Source organism: Mustela putorius, unplaced genomic scaffold (assembly GCF_011764305.1).
Source record: "Mustela putorius furo isolate JIRA1106 unplaced genomic scaffold, ASM1176430v1.1 tig00537227_pilon_pilon_pilon, whole genome shotgun sequence".
Classification (NCBI taxonomy): Eukaryota; Metazoa; Chordata; class Mammalia; order Carnivora; family Mustelidae; genus Mustela; species Mustela putorius.
Window position 1 is genome coordinate 23,786,779 of NW_025422368.1, and position 21,696 is coordinate 23,808,474.

Here is a 21,696-nt window from a genome sequence, read left to right on the forward strand (position 1 = left end):
GAAATCTGGGTTGGATTTATATTTTGAGAAAGAAAAGTATTCTTAATGATTATTTTGATTCAACTTGAGATATCTTTTTTTAGCATAGCAAACTGAAGTGATAAACTCGAATAAATAAATGAACATTTCTTAAATGGGAATAGTTAGGAATGCATTTAAAATTTAAATTATTTTTTCTTTGAAAAGGCAGAAGAAATTAGAAGTGGCCATGGAAGAGGAAGGATTAGCAGATGAAGAGGTAATGTTAGCTGTAATTACTGTGACTGTAGTGAATGATACTGTGTACTTAAAAGTCATTTAATTATATTCTTTAAACTTTAAGGAGAAAGGTAGTGATTTAGATCTGTATTGCAGTCAATAAAGAAAAAATAAAGCAAAGCACACACCTTTTCTCATTTATTCATTAGCGTTAATAACTTCCTTATTATTAACAATATTATAATTGTATTAATGCATATTACACATCATTGTATTTGCATATATGGAGAAACATTATATATATAAATGAATCTTAAGCATAAGATCTTAATTTGAATTCTCAAAAGAGGGGTCAAGCAGATAACATGAATGAGGGAAGCTGGCTGGATTATTTTCATGATATCTTAGGTTATATATTCTTTTGATCCAACACACTTTGTTTGCACGTTCAACTCCCAAGAATGTTTTTTGATTTCCACAAAGAAATAGGCTCTATTTTTTTTTCTTTTTCTAAAATATCGGATCCTCACAGTTTATCTTTTGATAAAGACATACCCCTTTTCACTTTACTGAAAAGAGACAAGAGCACCAGCCCTGTTCTACATGTCACCTGATGACTGGCATCAGTTAGAGAACTGATGTCCATCAAAAGAGGACTGACTGCCTTTTTGGCCCTGTGTGGCCAAGTTCCCGTTTTTCAAGAGAGGCTGGAAATCTGGACTTTTATGTGACATTATTTGCTTTTTTAAAATACTGGTGAATAATTCAAGTGTTTTAGGAGCAACTTGTAGGTAAAATCAAATACATCTGTAGGTTGAATACAATTAGTAGCTTTCAGTTTGCAATCTCTGTTCTGCAGCAGGAAGGAGAAAATACATTTAGAGCTATTTTCTTTAATTCTTCTAATCAACTTGGAAAAAATGTGATATGATTTATACCTAAAAACAGTTAGTGGCTCATAATAACTATAAAACTTCTAAATTTTTTTTTTAATTTTAATTCCACAAGTGCTTATTATTAGGCCCCATGCTAGGTCTTAGATCATGGCGAATTCTATAAAATAGACATCCTCTCTTAACCTTGATATCAAATATGTTGTAACTATCATTATATGGGGTGGGTTTTTCTCTTTAAAGATTTTATTTTTTTATTTGAGAGAGAGAGAGAAAAAAAAACGAGTTGGCGGAGGGGCAGAGGGAGAAGAAGAAGCAGGCTCCCCTCTGATAAGGGAGCCCAGTCTGGGACCCTGAGACCATGAAGTGAGCTGAAGGCAGACACTTAACTGACTTAGCCACCCAGATGCCCTGCGGTGGATTTTTTAAAAATAAAATTGTTTTATTAAAATCTAGTTTTAAATTGAAAGCTAGTATTTATCCTTAATTCATTCATAATAAAAAATCTTTGTAAAATAATTTGTGAAAGTTACTTGTGAAAATTAAACCATGTACTGTGGTCATGTAGAGGATATATATGGAGATGAAATTGCCAGCAGAACTCTTTCCTATCTCAGAACTTCTGTGTACACTGTCTTGTACAAAAACTCAGCATCCCACAGATTGAGAATCTGAGGATTACCCATTTAAAAAGGAATGGAGAAAGGAAGAAAACAATGCATGTCTGGTTTCATCTCACTTAAGAAAATCCCATCAGACATGGAATATTATACATTCTAATGGGAAAACAAAATAAACAAATTTAAACTGCAAAAGGGAGCCATGAAATGTTAAGCCTGCCCACAGATTTTTCTCGTTGGCAAAAGAGAATATGATTACCACAAAAATGTTAATTTGTTTTTCAAGGCTACTTAATCTATACAAGTCATGAGCAGATACATCAATATGCTTTTTTTATCAATATATTTTTTGAGTTTATTCTTTAATTCCTAGTATAGTCTTTAATTCCTAGTATAGTATAATTCCTAGCATACAGTGTTAGATTAGTTGCAGGTGTACAATATAGTGATTTAACAATTCTATATACTCAGTGCTCATCATGTCATCAATATATTTTTTAAGATTTACTTCAATTTATTTGAGAAAGAGAGAGAGAGTGCATGTGCAGGAGGGACAGAGGGAAAAGAGAGAGAGTCTCCAAGCTGAGCCCAGAGCCCTACACAGGGTTCCATCTCACGACCTGAATGGAAACCGAGAGTCCTATGCTTAACCGACTGTGCCACCCAGGTGCTTCATCAATATATATTTTTAATGCTAGCTTGTTTCACCTCCCTCTGAACTGCAACACTGATTTTAAGACTAATATCATGCCGGGGGGGGGGCGCTGGACTCTTGGTCTTGGCTCAGGTCATGATCTCAGGGTTTTGGGGCCTTGGGCTCCACTCAGTGGGGAGTCTGCTTCTCCTCTCTCCTTGCCTCTCCCACTGCTACACCCCCTCTTTCTCTAAAATAAAAATAGATAAATCTTTAAAAAATGTGTCTCAGAGTCCTGGGATCGAGTCCCGCATCGGGCTCTCTGCTTGGCAGAGAGCCTGCTTCCCTCTCTCTCTCTCTCTGGCTGCCTCTCTGTCTACTTGTGATTTCTCTCTGTCAAATTAATAAATAAAATCTTTAAAAAAAAAAAAATGTGTATTTTTAAAAAAATAATGTGACAATGTTATAGTGTGGTCCCATTTTTATAGAATTATGTGATCCCTATACTTGTGATTCTCCCTTTTTGCCATTAAATAGCTGTGCCCCAGACTGCATAAACATTGTTTACTTGCTGCATTACACAAGCTATTAAATATTAGTGAGCATTATTTTCTTTAGTGGCTTCTCTCCTGTTGATTTTGAGCATGATTATGGATGCAATGAGATCATCTTTTCCATTCAGATTAAACAAGTTTCTGAAATGACACCCAACTGTCATTGGTTGTCAACTGTCACCCAACTCCCATTTTATATTCCACAAATCAGAAACCCAGAAAGAGTTTCAGAATTCTTACATTTATTCATTTATGTAATAACCACCCCCCAACCTCTTTGCTGCTTGAAAAATATGATACTATAGTGCCACCATGTGGCCTTTTTAATTAGTCTTAAAATAAGCTGCTCTTTGGGGCTCTTTTTTTTACTATAGTAATTCAGTTATTTGTAAAACACAAAAAACAAAAAACAACAACAAAAAAACTATTAAGTGGGCTTTTAAAAATATTTTTACTTTATTTTTTCAGTGTTCCAAGATTCGTTGTTTATGTACCACACCCGGTGCTCCATGTAATATGTGCCCTCCTTAGTACCCACCACCAGGCTCACCCAACCCCCCACCCCTGTCCCCTCCAAAACCCTCAGTTTGTTTCTCAGAGTCCAGTGTCTCATGGTTCATCTCCCCTTCCGATTTCCCCCAACTCACTTCTCCTCTCCATCTCCCCATGTCCTCTATGTTATTCCTTATGCTCCACAAGTTAGTGGGCATTTTTGAACCAGAAAATAGTCTTCACTGTTTCCACCATTGATGTGCCTGTGTGCGTAACTTCATTCAGCTGTTTAAAGATGTTTAAATTGAGGATATAATTTCTTGATCACATCTTCTTAGATTAATTTTGTTGGAAGTATCAGAATTCCATTGCACTGGTGATGCACATTTACCCATTTCCAGTTAATTGATAGTTTGCCATACCTTTTTGAAAATAGATATATACAGGAATAGTAAGACACCATTCAGTGGTTATACCTTGTACAAAGCAGTGTTTCTGAGCTAAAATGGTCACTTCAACTTGACTTGCCCTCAGAATGGAACTCTTGAAAGCCTGGTGGGGTTCAGTTGACCGTGAACAGGTGCTTAACTTTTATTTTTGTTTAATTCCTAATAAATGAGACCTCTACTGGGAACTAACAGAATGTCAACAGAGTTTTGTTTGGTCAGGGGGAAAATGACATGTAGAACAATAAAGTGAATGTCCCTTCCAAATGTAACCTTTGGGTATTTCATAATGTTTTTTATCAGCGTTAGTTATTTTTTGGAGATCTTTGGAAAGCATATTATGAAATTCCTGACTTGAATATCTTAATGAATTCTTCATGTAATTATTATTTTGTAATCTCATATTTTTAGGAAGTTGTGTACCAAATCTCAAAGTAATTTATTAAAATTTATCTGAGAAAAAATTCTATCATATTCTATCATAAGTAAATCTCCATGGAAACACTGCTCTGGTGTTCTCTTGGTGTCCTAAGTTTCAGTAGTTGTGACAGAACAACCTGGAAATTAGAGAATTGAAGCAAACTAAATTGCCTGACGGTAAAATTCATGATCAGAATACGATTAGCATTTCCTAAAGTTCAACTTTTCTTTATGAATTAAATTAGCATATACATGACATATAAGATGAACTTCATTAAGATGAAATATTTAATGGAGTCCGCCTCAAGAATAAAGATTTATCGATTGGTGAAAATTAAAAAAATGTTTTCTTTAGATTGTTTTATTCTTTCCAAGCTTAACAAATACTCAACTTTGGTAAATAAGTTCTAACACTAGTATATAATATTTAAGATACTTCATCCCCATTTTACGTGTCTTTTCTTTTAATACTACAGGCTTCCTTTATAGCAATCTAAATTTAGAATCATCCTTTTAAATTGTCTTTTTTTGATAGAAAAAATTACGCCGATCACAACATGCCCGAAAGGAAACAGAGTTCTTACGGCTCAAGAGGACCAGACTTGGCCTGGATGACTTTGAGTCTCTGAAAGTTATAGGAAGAGGAGCATTTGGAGAGGTTACTTCTTTTTTAAAGGCACTGCTGTTGAAAATATATAGCTTTAGACAGCTTAACATATGCATTCCAATAGCTAATAGCTTAATGTATCAGAATAGTTTAATATTAAGAATTTCTAAAAATATAAGCAATGGTGATTGCAACCCTGATCTCTTTAAAAGAACTTTCCTTTTGTTCCTAAATCAATAGTAGGGATTGCATAACACTGATAGCATGGTCAATTTTTACATTCTAGGTGCGGCTGGTCCAGAAGAAAGATACAGGCCATATCTATGCAATGAAGATATTGAGAAAAGCTGATATGCTCGAAAAAGAGCAGGTATGAGACACACAACCAAAAGGAATACCACTGACTAGGTGTTAGAGTAAATGTTAATATTGGAATTTCTAAAAAGAAGTCTACACATCTTACTGTATAGAGTCTCTTAATTTTTTGATAGCCTGTTTTGTTGTTTCTCAATTCTTATAGCTAAAATTTCTTCCAAATTTATAATCTGAAGCTGTATTAGCTTGTTCAGACTGCCATAACAAAATACCACAGTGTGGGTGGCTTAAACAACAGAAATTTATTTTCTCACAGTTCTGGGGGCTGAAAGCCCAAGACGAGGGTTCTGGCAGGGTTTGAGTCCTGTGAAGCGGTCTTCCTGGCTTGTGGATGGCTGCCTTCCCACCAGGTATATAGCCTGTCCTTGGTGTGTGTACAGAGAGAGAACGGAGTGCTCGGGTGCCTCTTCCTACAAGGATGCTATCCTCCTCTCCCTCTCTGGCCTCACCTCACCTAATCACTTCCTTAGAGGCCCCACCTCCACATTTAGTCACCCTGGGGGTTCATCATCACGGGAATTTGTAGCGGGCGTGGGAGGGTGGGGGGTGGGGGGTGTACACAAACATTTACTCCATAACAAAGTACCTTCTTTTCTGACTTCAGTGAAATCAAGGGACAGTTCTCCGTTTTTTAAATCCCTATCACATATAAGCAAGACCAGTCTTCTGAGAAGTTGCTGATTTAACATATTTCCAAAATCTGTAAACCACCCCCTCCCCCAATGTCATACTCCTGGACTCTCTATGTTTCCTGTGCCTTAATGCAGCTTAAGGGTGGGCCATAAATCCGAGAACATCAATAGTATTATTTATGTGTTCCCCTCTTTCTATTCTGGATAGAGGCTCTAGAGAACCCTAAATGGATTACATATGTGATGAAGTTCTAGAACCTAGGTGAGGTTCAGTGGGCTGAGGTCCGGAGCTGATGACCAAAAAAGAATTCTTGAGACATCTTTGGTGCAAAATGGTGGTTTATTAAAGCACGGGGACAGGACCCATGGGCAGGAAGAGCTGCTGCCCTGGGTTGTGAGGGATGGCAGGTTATGTGCCCTGCGGTTGGGGGAAGGTGAGGGGAAGGAAGGGTTCAATGGAGTTTTCATATGCTAAAGAGGGCCTAGAAGATGCCAGGATGTCCCAGGTCTACCTGAGGCCTTGCCCTTGCGGCTTGATCAATGTTGTCTTTAGACCAGCCATTAACATTAAGATAGTTGGGAGACTTTCAGTTGTCTTTGTTAGTGAGATTTAGGACATTTGTAAGCCAAGGGAGACTCCTGTCTAGCAGGATTGTGAGCTCTGCAAATTAACTATTTGCTTATTGTTCATGGCAGTCAGGGCTGCCTGAGGGATGCTACACATAGGACTGAGGGGGAGCCGATGGAGAGGGGGGTACAAGGCGCCAGCTTTTGCTTTGTCTTCAGCCAGCCTCATGCTCCCTCATCATATGTTAGGGCAGGTCTCAACAACTGGGTATTGAGGGAGGATGGCCCTTCTCTCTACCTAATGTTCTACTTCAGTCTTTCAGTCCCTGTCTAACGCTTACTTCAGAGTTCAACTTTTGACTGAACAAGTTACAGAAGAGGTTTAGGCAAAAAGACCAAACTGCAGGTCCTCATCAAACTCCTCGGATTCTCCTTTCTTTGATTCTAATTCCTTCTCCTCAGCCAGGGCAGCCTCCGTGGAGGGAGCAGGACTTCCTGCTGAGGTACATCTGCAGCCCTTTGTTTGCAGATGAGGCTCTGGATATTGGTGTTGACATTGGCCAGGGGCCTTTGCAGACAAGCCTGGCCAGAAAGGTTCAGCTTCTACACCCGCTGCTCTGATGAGGGCATTGATCTTATCCTCTGTGACTGGAGGATGAGGGCTGAGTAGATAGATGCTGGTAGCAAGCCAGAGACAGAGGCCCAGTGCTGTACCCACATGGTGCTAGTCACCAGAGGAAGTGAGGGTCTCACCCAGCTCGGTCCTGGCTTCCTCAGAAAGAAGTCAGCACCTTAGCAGTAGCTAAGGAAAGTCCTGCTTAAAGCTTCCATAGTTAGTATGGCAGTAAATATTTATTTTTATTCAAATATGACCCACCTTGAGTTTTCACTGCATTCTTTTACTTTATTTCTATTCTCTGTGTTCAACAAGTATTTACTGGGGGACAACGATGTGCCAGATGGGCCTGTGGTGTTGTAGATTAACACACAGGCAGAATTAACAGGACAAACCTGATTCTTACTTTTTTTTCTAGTACTGGGGACATAGACAGCTATCTCAAATAGTCATGATTGAGAAAGACTACAAAGAAAGTTTGTACAAAAGGATAAATTGATACAGATGATCTGGCTTTAGGAGGAAGAATTAGATGAGGGAGTGTTTCTTTGAAGAGAGAATATTTGATGAAAGGATAATGAAAAAAAATGACAGAAAAGATCATGTAGAACAAATCTCCGGACAGCAAATGCAGAGGTCCTTGTGGCTAGAATTCAGTGCACAAAGAATGGTAGGAGAAGTAGAAAAGGAGCAGATCCCAGAGACCTCTGAATGCCAAAATAGAGCATTTTGGTTTTATTCTAAATGCAATGGGAAGACGCTTTTGTTTGAACAGGGGAATAGTATGTCTGATTGAGGTTTTACAAAGATGAATCAATCCCTTTGCTGCTGATGGGGAAAACAAGAAGGGAAGGAGAGAAGGTGATTTAGAAACTGGTGAACCACTTTCAGCCAGGATGGGATTGTAGCTCACAGCAGAGAATCTGAAGAAGAGTCTGACAGATTAAGTATATGTTTTAGTGGAAGAGCCCTCAGGATGCCCTGTGGTGTCCTGTACATTGGGGGATGAGAGGATGGGTGAGGATAGTGAGGAAAAAATGGAAGAATCAGGATAACACCTAGAGTTTCATTTAAGATTGGGATACATGATGGTGTTGTTTTCTGATTTAGAAAAGACTGAAGAAAGAACATTTGGAGATAGCGGGAATGAAGAGTTCTCCTTGTGGCATATTGAGTTTGAGCTGCCTGTTAGATCCAAGAGATATTGAGTTCACAGTTGGCTGGAATCTGGAGAGAAGTTTCTCTAGAAATATAATTTGGAAGCCATCAATATATTGACCATCTATTGGGGACAAGATGAAATCGCCTAGAAAACTAGATAGAGAAGGAAAGAGGGCCTATATACAAGCCCTAGGAAACAAAAGGCAGAAGAGAAGCCAGCAAAAGGGACCAAGAGGGAACCTCTAATCAGGTGGGGGAAACTGAGAGAACATGGTGTCATGGAAGCCAAGAGAAGAAAGTGTTCCACATAGCTGAATGCTGCTGAGAGAGTACAAGAGGAAGACAAGCCAGTGGATGTCACAATATGGAGATTTTTAATAACTTGGCAAGGGCATTTCCAGTGCAGAAGCCTAACTGAAATGGTGAGATAGAAAAATGGGAAGCAAAGAGTGGGGAATGTGAGTGCAAATCAATCTTTCATGTGAGGCAGTACAAAGAACAGGTTTATAAAGGGAGACTTCCGGGTAAAAAGGATTTTCTTTTCTTTTTATTTTTAAAGACCGGAAATGTTTTGATTCTGATGAGAAGAATGCATTAGGAAAAGAAATTGAAGGTCCAGGAGAGGGGAGGATAACTATAGGAATACACTGGAAGACAGAAGAGTTGGGGTGCCTAGATGAATCAGTGGGTTAAGCTTCTGCCCTCAGCTCAGGGTCCTGGGATCGAGCCCCTTGTCAGGCTCCTTACTCAGCAGGGAGCCTGCTTCTCTCTCTCCCTCCTGCCTGCTGCTCCGCCTGCTTTTGCTCACGGCGCGCTCTCTCTCTCTGTCAAATAAATAAATACAATTAAAAAAGAAGAGTTGATCTTTGATAGATAGGAGTGGACGTGTACCTATCCATTAAAACAGGAAGAAGATGCAGAGAAAATGGGAACAAATGCAGGTGGTTGACTAGCAGCCTCAGGTACCATGTTTCTGCCTGAGTGCAAATAAGTGACGTCATCATCTCAGAGTAGAGGAGGACGGATAGCTTGTTAGGGGCATAAAGAGGGAGAATTTGTGAAATAGTCACAACTATTGACTTTAAAGGGTGGGAAAGCAGACTTCCCGGGGAAATACAGTTGAATGCCTGTTGAGATTTGCAGTTATAACTGTACCACGAAACTAGTTGGCATAGTTGGGTGACCTTTCTGTAGAATACTTAGTTGCTCTGGGGTAGGTAGACAGAAATAGACAGAAATTTGAGTCTAATTAGGGTTGGTGTTTTGCCAGGCAAATACAAGGGAGGAAGGGGACGAGGGAGTTCAGAGTATTTGCAAAAAGAGTGATTATAATGATGGAATCTAGGCTGGGTAGAAAAAGATACGAGATACTGAGGAGAGTAATAGAGAAAAAGTTGTAGAATCCATGGAAGGGAGATTGAAATATAAGAATAAGAGATCTGGAAGATGAAAGGTGGAAATAGAGTTCCTCAAAATGGAGATTTTAGAGGGGGTACAGTTTTAGCTGATGAGAAGGCTAGGATGACTACCATGGGTGGCTGAGGTGCAGAGGCAGAAGAGATCATTGTAGATGAGGAAGAAGTCAGTAGATAGGGCATTTGACGGTTCACCCTTATGGAGGTTGAAATCCATCCATGAATGGAGAAACTGGAAAGGAAGTTGATAGTGAGCCAGGAGCTGAAGTTATGAGTGAGTGAGAGGAATTGCCGAGGAGCTCTGTAAATGATAGCCTTGAGGATAGGTGATGGCTGATGGGAGTTTCACAGTGTGCACTTCAAGGAACTGCGGAGAAGGAGTGTCACAGTGGTATGGAAGCAGCATGAGAATGAGCAGGAAACCTACCCCCTTGCCACATAAGCCATGAGAGGAGAACAGATCTTCTTGAGAGCTCACTGTGCAGGAAGACAGAACTGACAACAGCCTGATGAGAAGAATCATCAGTTAGGATGACAAGGTGAAGGAACTGTCCAGAGGTGAGATGATGGAGGACTTTTTTGAAGACCTGCCAATTCCATAGGGAAGAGGCTGGTTTGGAACTCAAGGAAGGTCGAAGTATTACAATGTATTAGAGAATTACAGATAATGGTAAGAATAAAGGACTGGGTCAAGATGTAGATTCTCAGAGACAAAGAGATAAACAGGATCTAACCAAGCCATATGGGATTAGTCCTGGATAGGGTTTTGGAGAAGGGACAAAAGGAGCAGTTCGTTCCAGTTATAGTCTTCAGCTACTAGCCAATGTGGCTATTCGGTGTAGCTAGTGTGAATTGAGATACGCTGTAAATGGCAAATATATATCAAATTTTGACGACTTCCTACCAAATAAAACTCAATAATTTTTATATTGATTATGTACTGTAATGATAACATTTTAGATACATGGAGTTACATAAACTATATATAATTAAAGATATTTCGCCTGTTTGTTTTTATATTTTATGTGGTTACTAGAGAATTTTAAACGAAGTCTGTGGCTTGCATTGTATTTCTTTTGGACAGCACTAATCTAGAATATTTTGCCAGAAGAGCTTGTTGAAGAGCTTCTGATCACTTTATTCCGGAATGCAGGGGAAAATCTCACTGGAGCCCAAACATCAAGTCTGTTTTGCCCCCTATACAAATTAATCTGCATTTGCAACCACTGAATTTCATTTTAGGAAACCTTTTCCCACTCAATTCTAATATGTTATTATGTGAAGTTTTTAATTACATTTACTTTAATACTAACCAATCCACAAAGTAGCAACTTATCTCCCTGATATTGTGGTACTATGTGCAATAACTTCCTATTCTTTGAAAACATAGACCCATTTTAAAAACATCCTGTAATCTAACTTCAAGATATTTTAAAACAATCAGGCCAAGTTGATGACATAACTTTTCCTGACAGCAGCAGATGCAGCATCAAAGGTTTAAGGGTTTTCCTTTACTAATCTTACAATGCTTTGTAAAAAACCATCGGTAGGAATTTTGATACCATTGTTCACTCTATGAAACAGATCCAGAGAGATTGTAAAGTTTTATTCATGCCAGAAAACAAGTTCTTAGTTTTCAACTGTTTTTCCTGTGCTTTGATCTCAGAGCATTTATTGTACTAGGTAATAAATACAGTAATCCCAACTATGACATTTTAAGCAGATCATATTTCATTACTGTGAAAAGGCTTAGGAAATCTGGGTTCTCATGTGCTTTGGGCCAGAGTTCATAATAATGCACAATAAGAACAGCAAAAGGATAAAATCAAATATTATTGTTAATCTTTGAAGAGAAAATATATAAATATATTAATGCAAAACATTTGAAAATTGATTATACCAACCCAATAAATTACTCAGTTTTTAAAATTTTCCAGTCTATAAAATGTTCATATAAAAGTATCCTTAGTAATTGTATGTCTGACAAGTCAGCAGCAAAAGCCCCAAAGTTACACTAATTTGCTGTGGATCATTTTAATAGATATTATAGAGGTTTTTATATTTCAGAAAATAATATAGTTATATTTGTCAAGATAATACAAAGTTCTTATAAATGTTTCTACTTGTTAGAAAAAGAAACAAACCTAAATGTTTAAAAATCACATAAGGCCCCCCCTTTTTTTTTTTTAACTAATAGCAGTTAAAAACAGTCTGCTAAGGATCTGCAACCTGTTAAGGCATTGCTTACTAGTTTTAACTTTCAAAAGTCAGGCCAGGGGCGTCTGGTGGTGTGGTCGGTTAAGTGTCCAACTCTTGGTTTTGGCTCAGGTTTTGATCTCAGGGTCATGAGATCTGACCCCAAATCACGCCCTGCACTCAGCACAGAGTCTCCTTGAGATTCTTTCTCCCTTCTTCTCCTTCCCCATCTGCTCCTTCCCCAGTTCCCCGGTTCTCTCTCTTTTTCTCTCTCAAATAATAAATAAATAAACCTTTAAAAAAAAAAAAAAAGGCCAGGGGCTGAAATTTGTATAACAAAGCCAGGATCCTTAGCAAAGAAGGATTCTGGTTGGAAAGTTTATGGACTAATAATTTTCCTACCTCAGAAGCGTCAGCTTTCTGTAACATACCTGTGGATCCCACCTTTCCAGGCCTAAAGATAAAAGATTTCCTGAGGCTCTGTATATATAATGAGGATATGAACATGTGTATGTATTTCAAATCTTTTCTAAAACTCCCTCTTTCCTTCATGATTGTTAAGGAACTGGATGGGTCTCTTAAGAGGTCAACTTGAAAGATGTGTAATGTGTTGCAATCATTTTTTCCAACTACATCCATCTAGGTGGCCCATATCCGAGCAGAAAGAGATATTTTGGTAGAAGCAGATGGTGCCTGGGTAGTGAAGATGTTTTATAGTTTTCAAGATAAGAGGAACCTTTATCTGATCATGGAATTTCTCCCTGGAGGTAAAAACAAACATAATAGCAATGACAGACTGACACAAGCTCATCTTTACATGTAATTATTATCCTGTTGCTTAGGTTTTTTCCTTCTATTCCTAGCAGTCATGGTTTTCCTGAATTCCTCCCATAATAATGCTAATTGTTACCACAAATCAGATTATTTTGAAGGAACGATACATTTGGCACATTTTAAATACTATCAGTCTGGTTAACAGGGTATAGTTAGTTAGATTGTTGCAAGTCTAGAATTAAGAACAGTAAGTCACTAAAGAGAAAGACAAACAACCCAATGGGCAAATAACATATTGAAGAGAAACTCTGGCTGGCCTATAAATACATAGGAAAATGTTCAACTCTGCTCATACTCAGGAAAACGCAAATTAAAAATGAGCTACCATTTCATCTGTTTCTGATGAGACTGTGAGAGAAACTGGCCTCTCTTTTATCTAAGTTAATCTCTAACTCTTACGGAGAGCAGTTCATAGCTACCGGTGGAGTTGAAAGGGCATGCGGCCCATAATCCTACAATTTTAGAACTAGCGTAGTCCCTGGAGATTCTCCTGGACACACGCACAGAGACCTGCGAGACCACGGAAGCATTGTTGTGATCATGAAAAACCGCAAGAACGATAAATGTCCGTCAGCAGAATGGATAAATAAAATGTGGCATAATTACATGCTGAAATATTTTACAGCAGCTAAAAGTCAGGCGCTCTATCCATTTCAATAAGATCTCAGAAACAGTGGAGTAAGAAAGCAAGCTGGGGAATTATATGTACAGTTGATACCATTTATGTAATTTTTAAAAATATGAAAGAACATAATTTCATAGATTAAGATATATGTATATGAAAACATACCCACCAAACCAAGTCGACACTGATGGCTACTCAGCAAAAAGGGAAAGCGGAATAAAATGGGATGGAGGACAGACTCAAAGCATCATAAAAAATATTAACAGTTGTCATTTCTGAGTTGTAAGTTCACCATTTTTTATTCTTTGCCCCTTTTTAAAGAAAAAATTCCTTGAAAATAAAAGAATGTCTTTTGGTGGGATAATTTTCTATTTTTTGATGGATTAAACAGCTCTGAACATTTTTGAAACTTGAATTTGAAAGACTCTATCCCATTTCCAGGTGTGCTTACTCTGATTCATTTCCCCAGTTCAGCATATTTTCCTCAGCAATTATTATGGATGTTGAGTGGTAGAAAGTACTTCATTATCACCTACTTTCTGCCTTAAAAATCATCAGATGTCGTGAAACTTTTGCTAATGCAGTGACACTTTTTTTACTTGGCCCTAGAGATGGTTGGCGGTCTACTGGGTGGGTCGTACAATGCAGAAATGAGGCAGAGGTTGTACCGATACAGAGGAAGCCTGACGTGCTTCTAATACATGATACTTGGTTTCCCTTATGGAGGTGACATGATGACATTGCTAATGAAGAAAGATACCTTGACAGAAGAGGAGACACAGTTCTACATTTCAGAGACTGTTCTAGCAATTGATGCAATCCACCAGTTGGGTTTCATCCATCGGGATATTAAACCAGACAACCTTTTATTGGACGCCAAGGTATGTGAAGAAACTGGTGAATTATTGGGTTGATGATTATTTTAATGGAATAATAGAGCTGATTTTGTGATTGAATGGGCAGCTACCATTTATATTATTGCTCAACTATGTGATGTCATAGAATGATGTGACAGGAAAAGACTTGGTAGTGAAAATGACCTCAAGGGAGGATGGCTGTCTTTGTCTTCTTCCATTTACTACTTTTAACATTCGTCATCATCAAATATTTATAATTTTACTTACCACCTGTAGGAGTTTTTATAATGCTAAGAATTTTTATAATCACTGCCCTAAGGCTTTGTTTCAAAGTTAATATAATCTCTTGATTTTACTGGATTTTTTTATAGGGTCATGTAAAATTATCTGATTTTGGTTTATGCACGGGATTGAAGAAAGCTCATAGGACCGAATTCTATAGAAACCTTACACACAACCCGCCAAGTGACTTCTGTAAGTTTGATTCTTTTTTTCTGTGTGACATAATATAGCTAGTTTAATTCAGCATTGTTGAGCACTGAAAGTTCTCTTCCTCTCCTCATTCCTTAAACCAGTGTATTTACATGTATGTGGTTTTGTTTTTTGGTGGAGTTTTTCCCCTCATATTTACAATTCTCTCTTGTTGAAATTAGCATTTCAGAACATGAACTCAAAGAGGAAAGCAGAAACATGGAAGAAGAACAGGAGACAGCTGGTAAGTTAGCCGGGTCCTTAAGAAAGATTGACCTGGTCCTAAAAGTTCACTGGGGTTTTGCTTGATCATTTCATATCTTCACAATCATTAGTACTTACTTTGTAGCAAGGATAGAACTGCTTCTGGGGTCACATAGTTCTCTTAGTTTCTCTGTAACATTTCCTTGCCTAAAAAGTGAATGCTGATATTTACGTTGTAATTTAACTTTATAGCATTTTATGACTCATACTTATAATTAAGCAGCCTGTTTACTAGTAATTAGCACAATATAAAACTCACTGAGATGAATGTGATTGTAGTGAATGCCTTGTGTGTTCCATTTTTCGTACTTGTTCTGAAACAACTGCCAGTCAGCATAAGTAAGGTGGTTGTGTGTTTCTAAGGACTTTATAGACAAGGTAAACAAGAAGTTTGGCATATTAACAGATAAAACAGATAAAATAAAATTAGAAAGCAGACTTTACTACAGATAAACTTAATTACTCTTTAAATGGAAGTCAAGCCCCACAAAAAAACCTGCTTTTGCCCCACACAGTTTCTCCTTTATTACTTAGCAATTATAAGAATTGTTTGCCCCTTTTCCTCTTTCCTTTATCCTATTAATTAGGTCCATGCACATTCTCAGGGTTAGGAATGTGCCTTTTGACTTTGTTTTCTTGATCTCTTGTATGCCCGGCACATACAGACACTCCATAAATACCTGTTAAACTCAACCAAGTGATGAAAGGGAAATTAATTTATCATTCCGTCTGAGAATTGGGTGAGGTTAACAGACTGGACGATAATAGTCCAATACCCTCTCAAACCAAATAATAAGACTTTGCTTGGTCAAACTCATTCTGTCAGTGGCCCAAGTAATTAACTATAAGCTTCCTGTGCTCATAAAACATTTCAGTGTTTTTAAAAGTTAGAAAAAAAGAATTTTAAAACTATGGAGCTATGAATTCATGACAAAAAACTTCCTTCTACTTTTAAATGTGCCACTTTCAGATTAGATTTTACCACTGAGAGAAGAATTGCAGTATTTCCTGCTTTTAAGGGGAAAAGTGAATACTGCTTAAAAGTACGGTGGGAATTCGACTTAACAGAGCCTTCACGGGTGATTCCTGTTGTCATGTTTTATATTCTTGTGGCCATTATCATGACTTCTACAATTTTTTTTTTAAAGATTTTATTTATTTATTTGACAGAGAGAGATCACAAGTAGGCAGAGAGCTAGGCAGAGAGAGAAGGGGAAGCAGACTCCCTGCTGAGCAGAGAGCTCAATGCGGGACTCGATCCCAGGACACCGAGATCATGACCTGAGCTGAAGGCAGTGGCTTAATCCACTAAGCCACCCAGGCGCCCCGACTTCTACAATGTTTATTTACCAAGGGAGAAGTAGAGGGGACTCTTAGTGTTTGGGGCAGGAAAATCCTTTGGCTCTTGCATATCCCCCCTGCTAACTAACTAAATGCCAATCAGCAATCACCCCCACCCCCACCCCCTGCCACCCTCAGGTCCTTGAAATGACGAAATCTGCTGGCACACATTTTCAAATGGTCCCTGGCATAACTGCCCTTAATTGAGAACAACTACTGTAAAGAAGTCGTTTTTGTAAGATTTTATATGAATTAAGAATGAAGCACTCCATTGCTTTCTGATGGATAAGCAGTGCCCTGGAATTAGGTTTATCATGAAAATACCTGTTGTTTATATATACAGCAGGTTGTAGTTTCCAAAGCACATTCCTTTTCTTGTTTCATCCTCCTGTCAACTGTGTGTGATTACTGCAGTTTCCTGTAAGCAGAAGCCGAGGTTCAGAGTGCTTGAGTCGCCTGTCCAAGAACTCACATTATTAGTGAGTGGTGGACTCCGGCCCACTGGTTCAGCCTCTTTATTCTTTTTGAAATGGATGGCTAACCTTAAAAATGAAACAATTATTGTGCCAGCAAAAGTGGGTTTATTCGGGAATAACAGAGAATCGCAATTTGGGACAGGCAAGCTGCGGCAAAACCATTGGCAACTCCAACAAATAAAGAAGAAAACTTGTATTTTAAGAGAAGAAGGAGGATTTGAAAGGGGCTGTTTTGAACAACAGTTCACTGGAGCAAAGCAGGAGTTGAGGGTGGTGGAGGTCTCTCCTTGGCTGAGTTGCAGGGGTAGCTGCTTTCACACAGGAGACGCAGTGTACATCTTTCCCTGTTGGGGCCCACAATAGGTGATTCTTTGCCTGTTCATGATTCCTCCGATAAGGTCTGTAATTGACAGTGAGGAGTACAGCAGCATAGCTACCCCTTCTAGCATCCCGAAGCCACTTTTGTGAGCTGTCCTTCTATTAATTTTCACAGGATTTAGGGCTAAATATATAAATAATTTAGTTGAGCTTCTTGGAGAGGGGGTGGTGGGCAGCCAGAAATCATATCTTAAATAATGTATTATCTGATTCGGTACCTGTCACTAAGCTTTCTACATGATAAACATGTGAAACAAGTATTAAATGCAAAATTAACTGCTGTATTGCTTTTTCCAGTAATGAGCCATACTCGGATCTTTTAACAAATATTTAAAGAATGCTGGTTTGATAAGCTTTTCCTTTGTAGGCATATTCCACAGTTGGGACACCAGATTACATTGCTCCAGAAGTATTCATGCAGACTGGTTACAACAAGCTGTGTGACTGGTGGTCTTTGGGAGTGATTATGTATGAAATGCTAATAGGTATGTCTTATCATTTGTTTACGTATATACTATAGAAATTTCCATTAGTGCCATGGATGGAGCATATTACAGATATGTAATATCTGAAATGTCTGAGCTCCTTGACATCCCCCAGTGTCAATAATCATAAATACCAGTGAGCTCTGTAGCAATTCAGGAACAGGGTATTTAACCAGAACTCCCATGTGTGAAAATTGCATCTACATGGCCTTTTGGATAAAGGGGGTGATGCTTTGAATCCTTTATTTTATTGCCTTTATTAGCGATTTTATTATAAATCGATGAATGGTGACATTTTTTATTGCTGAATAGAGCACTTCTGGCTATTTTTTTCCCCTATGACACATACATAGTAGGTAGAGCATATTTGATTATTAAAGATGATAAAACTTGTATTTTCTCTCATATGCAGGATATCCACCTTTCTGTTCTGAAACTCCTCAAGAAACATATAGAAAAGTGATGAACTGGAAAGAAACTTTGGTATTTCCTCCAGAGGTACCTATATCTGAGAAAGCCAAGGACTTAATTCTTAGGTTAGTGCTTAAATCCCTAGAGGAGTTTATGGTATTTTGAAACTTCACAGGTACCTAAAAAGATTGAATTGTCCATTTTATTCTTGTGGGAGGAAAAGGACCACTACTGATCTATACAGTCAAAGAGATCAATAAAGAAAATGTGTTTTTTAAAAACTGCAAACAATTAAAAGGAAGCATGCAGTGAAAGTATAAGAAGAGGGATGGTGTCTTGTATCATTTCAAAGGCCACGCCTGTTGGTACGCAATGACCTATTTCGTTAAAGAGAAAAGAGAAAATAAATCGCTAGTAGCAGTGCCTATCACAAGTCTATGTATGAAATTCTTTCTAAGCAAAGGATTCCATTCTGTTTCTCAACTAAGATGAAGTTTGGTATTATTGTGAACAGCTACAAGGAATATATATTGGGACAACCTATGAGAACAGCTAATTGACAGCATATTATCAAAAATCTTTAAACTGTCTATGACCATTGACCCAGTAATTCTAGGAATTTTGCTTATGCAGACAATTTGATGTGTGTAAAGATTATCATGATGTTTTTAGTAATGAAAAATTGAAAACTAAGTGTTCAACTAGAGTGGACTGGCTAAATAAACTAATATTTCCACAAGCAAATTTTAGAATATGAAGTTAAAGAAAAATATATAATGATTTTGGGAAATTTTCTCAGTATATTAAATGAAAAGAATCACCCTAAAACAGTAACTACTGTGCTAACACATAGTTTTAAAAATTGTAATAAAAGACTAGAAGGAAATGGCTTCATTCTGTTTATAGTGGTTCTCTCTGTACAGTGCAATTACAGAGGATTTCTGTTCTCTCCCACATTTCCCACAGGAAACAGAGCTGACTTCGGTAAACAGAGGAAAAAAATGAAATGTTTGGAAAAAAATGGAAATAGGGTACTGTATATGTAATTTGCATATGATCATTTCTGTTTCCATTTTCTAGATTTTGTATTGATTCTGAAAACAGAATTGGAAATAGTGGAGTAGAAGAAATAAAAAGTCATCCTTTCTTTGAAGGTGTAGACTGGGGGCACATCAGGTACGCTCATAGGCTTCCAACGGGAGAGATCTAAGTAAAATGTTTGTTTGTTTGTTTTTACTAGGTTTAGCAATCAGTTTGTCTCTGACTCTGCTAAATACTCATTGCTGTTACAGTGTTATTATTCCAGTGTTCTCTGGACTACGTAAGCGAGACTATAGCTAAATGACTGGTTTTAGCGAATGCCCACCGTAAAGGGGAAACCACCTATTGCGCACCTGTTTCGATTTTTATATTCAGAGTTACGGGATGCAAGCTGATGTCCGCACAACAGGGATGTAGTTTTATTTCACACGATAACCCCTCAATTTTGTCCTATTCTGTCATGCTGTATACTGCTCCTTTCTCTAATATACCATCTTCTTTATGAAGTTATAAGAAGACACAGTCCCTTTTTTTAAACACTGTGAGAAAAGTGAAATGATGCAAGTAACTTTGACGAATTTGCTTCCAGTTGTTAATTGTAAGCATCGGCCTTTAATTCACTTGGTGGCCAAAGTACCTTCAGTAGTTCTGGGCTGCTCTCCACACAGTGAGACTTCCAAAACATAACACTGATCATACCCTTTTCTAACTCCCCTTTGTGCTTAGAATAAAATTAAGGCCGAGGCACTGCTTTCAGGACTATGGGGTGTGGCTCTAGCCTCATGGGTCCCAGTGGCATCTCCGAGGGTTGTTCTTCTCCTCTCCCCTCGGGGCTTTGCCCTTTGCTCTTCATTCTGCCTGAAATGCTCTTCTCTCTCCACTCGTTCTTGTCCGCATTACTGCCCTGCCTGGCCAGCATCTGCCCCTCCTTCGAGACAGCCTAATGTGTCACTGGCTCCAGGCACATCTTCACGGGAACTCCCACAGTGTGCCAGGCACTCGACCTGCTGTAATAACAACTCGTTTGTTTGGACCACTTAATGTTATGTCCAGCACTGTTCTGAGGACTTTATGTGCATTTTTTATCTTATCCTCATGATACACCTTATAAAATAGGTACCATTATGATGTTTCTTTTACGAATGAGGAAACTAAAGCACAGAGAAGTAATTTGCCTGCAGTGCCACAGCCAGTAAATAATCCATCTAGAATTTCTTTTTTCTTTTTTTCTTTTTTTTTTTTTCCAGCTAGAATTTCTAACTAGAATTGGACCCCTGGGTGTCCTGGTTCTTAACTGATACGCTGCATTACACTGTATACCTCATCTCACTGAACAGAATGAGGATTCCCCGCTTCACAGTTGGAAGGATGCTTAGAGCCCATTTGTGCAATCTCTTGCTTTGATAGTAAGGAAATAGTCACAGAGCAAGGAGTTGCCTGCCTAAGGTCACGCTGTTAGTTAACGACACCAGAGTCTCTGGTTCTTGTCACTAAAGTAATATACATTTATTAAGTTATCACATTAAGTATAAAGAAATTGGAATGATTCTGCGAAGAATACTTAGGACTTTAGGTAACTGGCTTTGTTCACTTGTCCCCTAATACATCCAGTTAAGTATTTGTTGAAAAAAATAGAAGCAATAAAAATGGATAGCTTCTTTTAACTATTTCTATTTTTAAACATTGTTAGCATGGTAAGATAGTTTCATGACTGATTTTTTTAACCTTATCTCCCCGATTCCCTTAACATTTAGATGGCAGAAAGTTTTAGATTTAGATTTCATTGCAAATGTGTAGTCCCTTTGCCCCCCTTAGTTTCTCAAAGCGCTTTTTGTTTTTCAAGTATCTTTATTTTTTCAAGTAATCTCTATACCCAGTGTGGGGCTTGAACTCATGAACCTGAGGCCAAGAGTTCTACTGAGCCAGCCAGACATTCCCCAAATGACTTTTTTTTTTTTAAAGATTTTATTTATTTATTTGACAGAGAGAAATCACAAGTAGATGGAGAGGCAGGCAGAGAGAGAGAGAGAGGGAAGCAGGCTCCCTGCCGAGCAGAGAGCCCGATGCGGGACTCGATCCCAGGACCCTGAGATCATGACCTGAGCCGAAGGCAGCGGCTTAACCCACTGAGCCACCCAGGCGCCCCCCAAATGACTTTTAATCTCTGGATCCTTTAGTAGAAGAATTCTTTCCTGAATTGTTTAGCTAGAATCCAGTACACACAATAGCCAGCATACATTATGGAATTATGAAATTGTTTGAACAAAATCTTTTCTGTTCTACATTCCCTTTCATTAACTCTTATTTTTCCACTTTAAACAAAACAGCATGAGAAAGTCTGGGTATAAAGAATAAAAATTCCAAGTAAATGGTCATGTTTTCAGAAAATATTACACTCAACTATGACATCCACTTCGCAGTTTTCAAGTCCACAATAAATTCTCTCGACTCTTCTATTATCTGTAGAACAGGAAGCAGAATTTGCAAGTAGAACCATTTTGGAAAACAAAGAGTTAAAGAAAATTTGCCATGCTACTACTTGATCCTTTTTTTATAGGGAAAGGCCAGCAGCAATCCCTATAGAAATCAAAAGCATTGATGATACTTCAAATTTCGATGACTTTCCTGAATCTGATATTTTACAACCAGGTAAGATAATCTATGACAAAACTAACACTTCACAGTCT

The 21,696-nt window shown here is 38.2% G+C and overlaps 1 protein-coding gene and 1 pseudogene across 2 annotated transcripts in view; one reads left to right on the top strand and one right to left on the bottom strand.

The window, feature by feature from the left end:
* The window catches only part of STK38L (serine/threonine kinase 38 like), an 85,375-nt gene that overhangs the window by 60,787 nt on the left and 2,892 nt on the right, over nucleotides 1-21,696 (top strand). For both annotated transcript variants that reach the window (XM_004776407.3, XM_013047801.2), the window contains 11 exons: nucleotides 187-238; nucleotides 4,793-4,915; nucleotides 5,151-5,234; nucleotides 12,470-12,593; nucleotides 14,012-14,166; nucleotides 14,514-14,616; nucleotides 14,796-14,857; nucleotides 17,440-17,557; nucleotides 17,970-18,093; nucleotides 19,049-19,144; nucleotides 21,567-21,658. In XM_004776407.3, the coding sequence (XP_004776464.1) occupies nucleotides 187-238; nucleotides 4,793-4,915; nucleotides 5,151-5,234; nucleotides 12,470-12,593; nucleotides 14,012-14,166; nucleotides 14,514-14,616; nucleotides 14,796-14,857; nucleotides 17,440-17,557; nucleotides 17,970-18,093; nucleotides 19,049-19,144; nucleotides 21,567-21,658 (1,133 nt within the window). The remainder of the gene's footprint in view (nucleotides 1-186; nucleotides 239-4,792; nucleotides 4,916-5,150; nucleotides 5,235-12,469; nucleotides 12,594-14,011; nucleotides 14,167-14,513; nucleotides 14,617-14,795; nucleotides 14,858-17,439; nucleotides 17,558-17,969; nucleotides 18,094-19,048; nucleotides 19,145-21,566; nucleotides 21,659-21,696) is intronic.
* LOC123389998 lies at nucleotides 6,821-7,158 on the bottom strand (annotated as a pseudogene).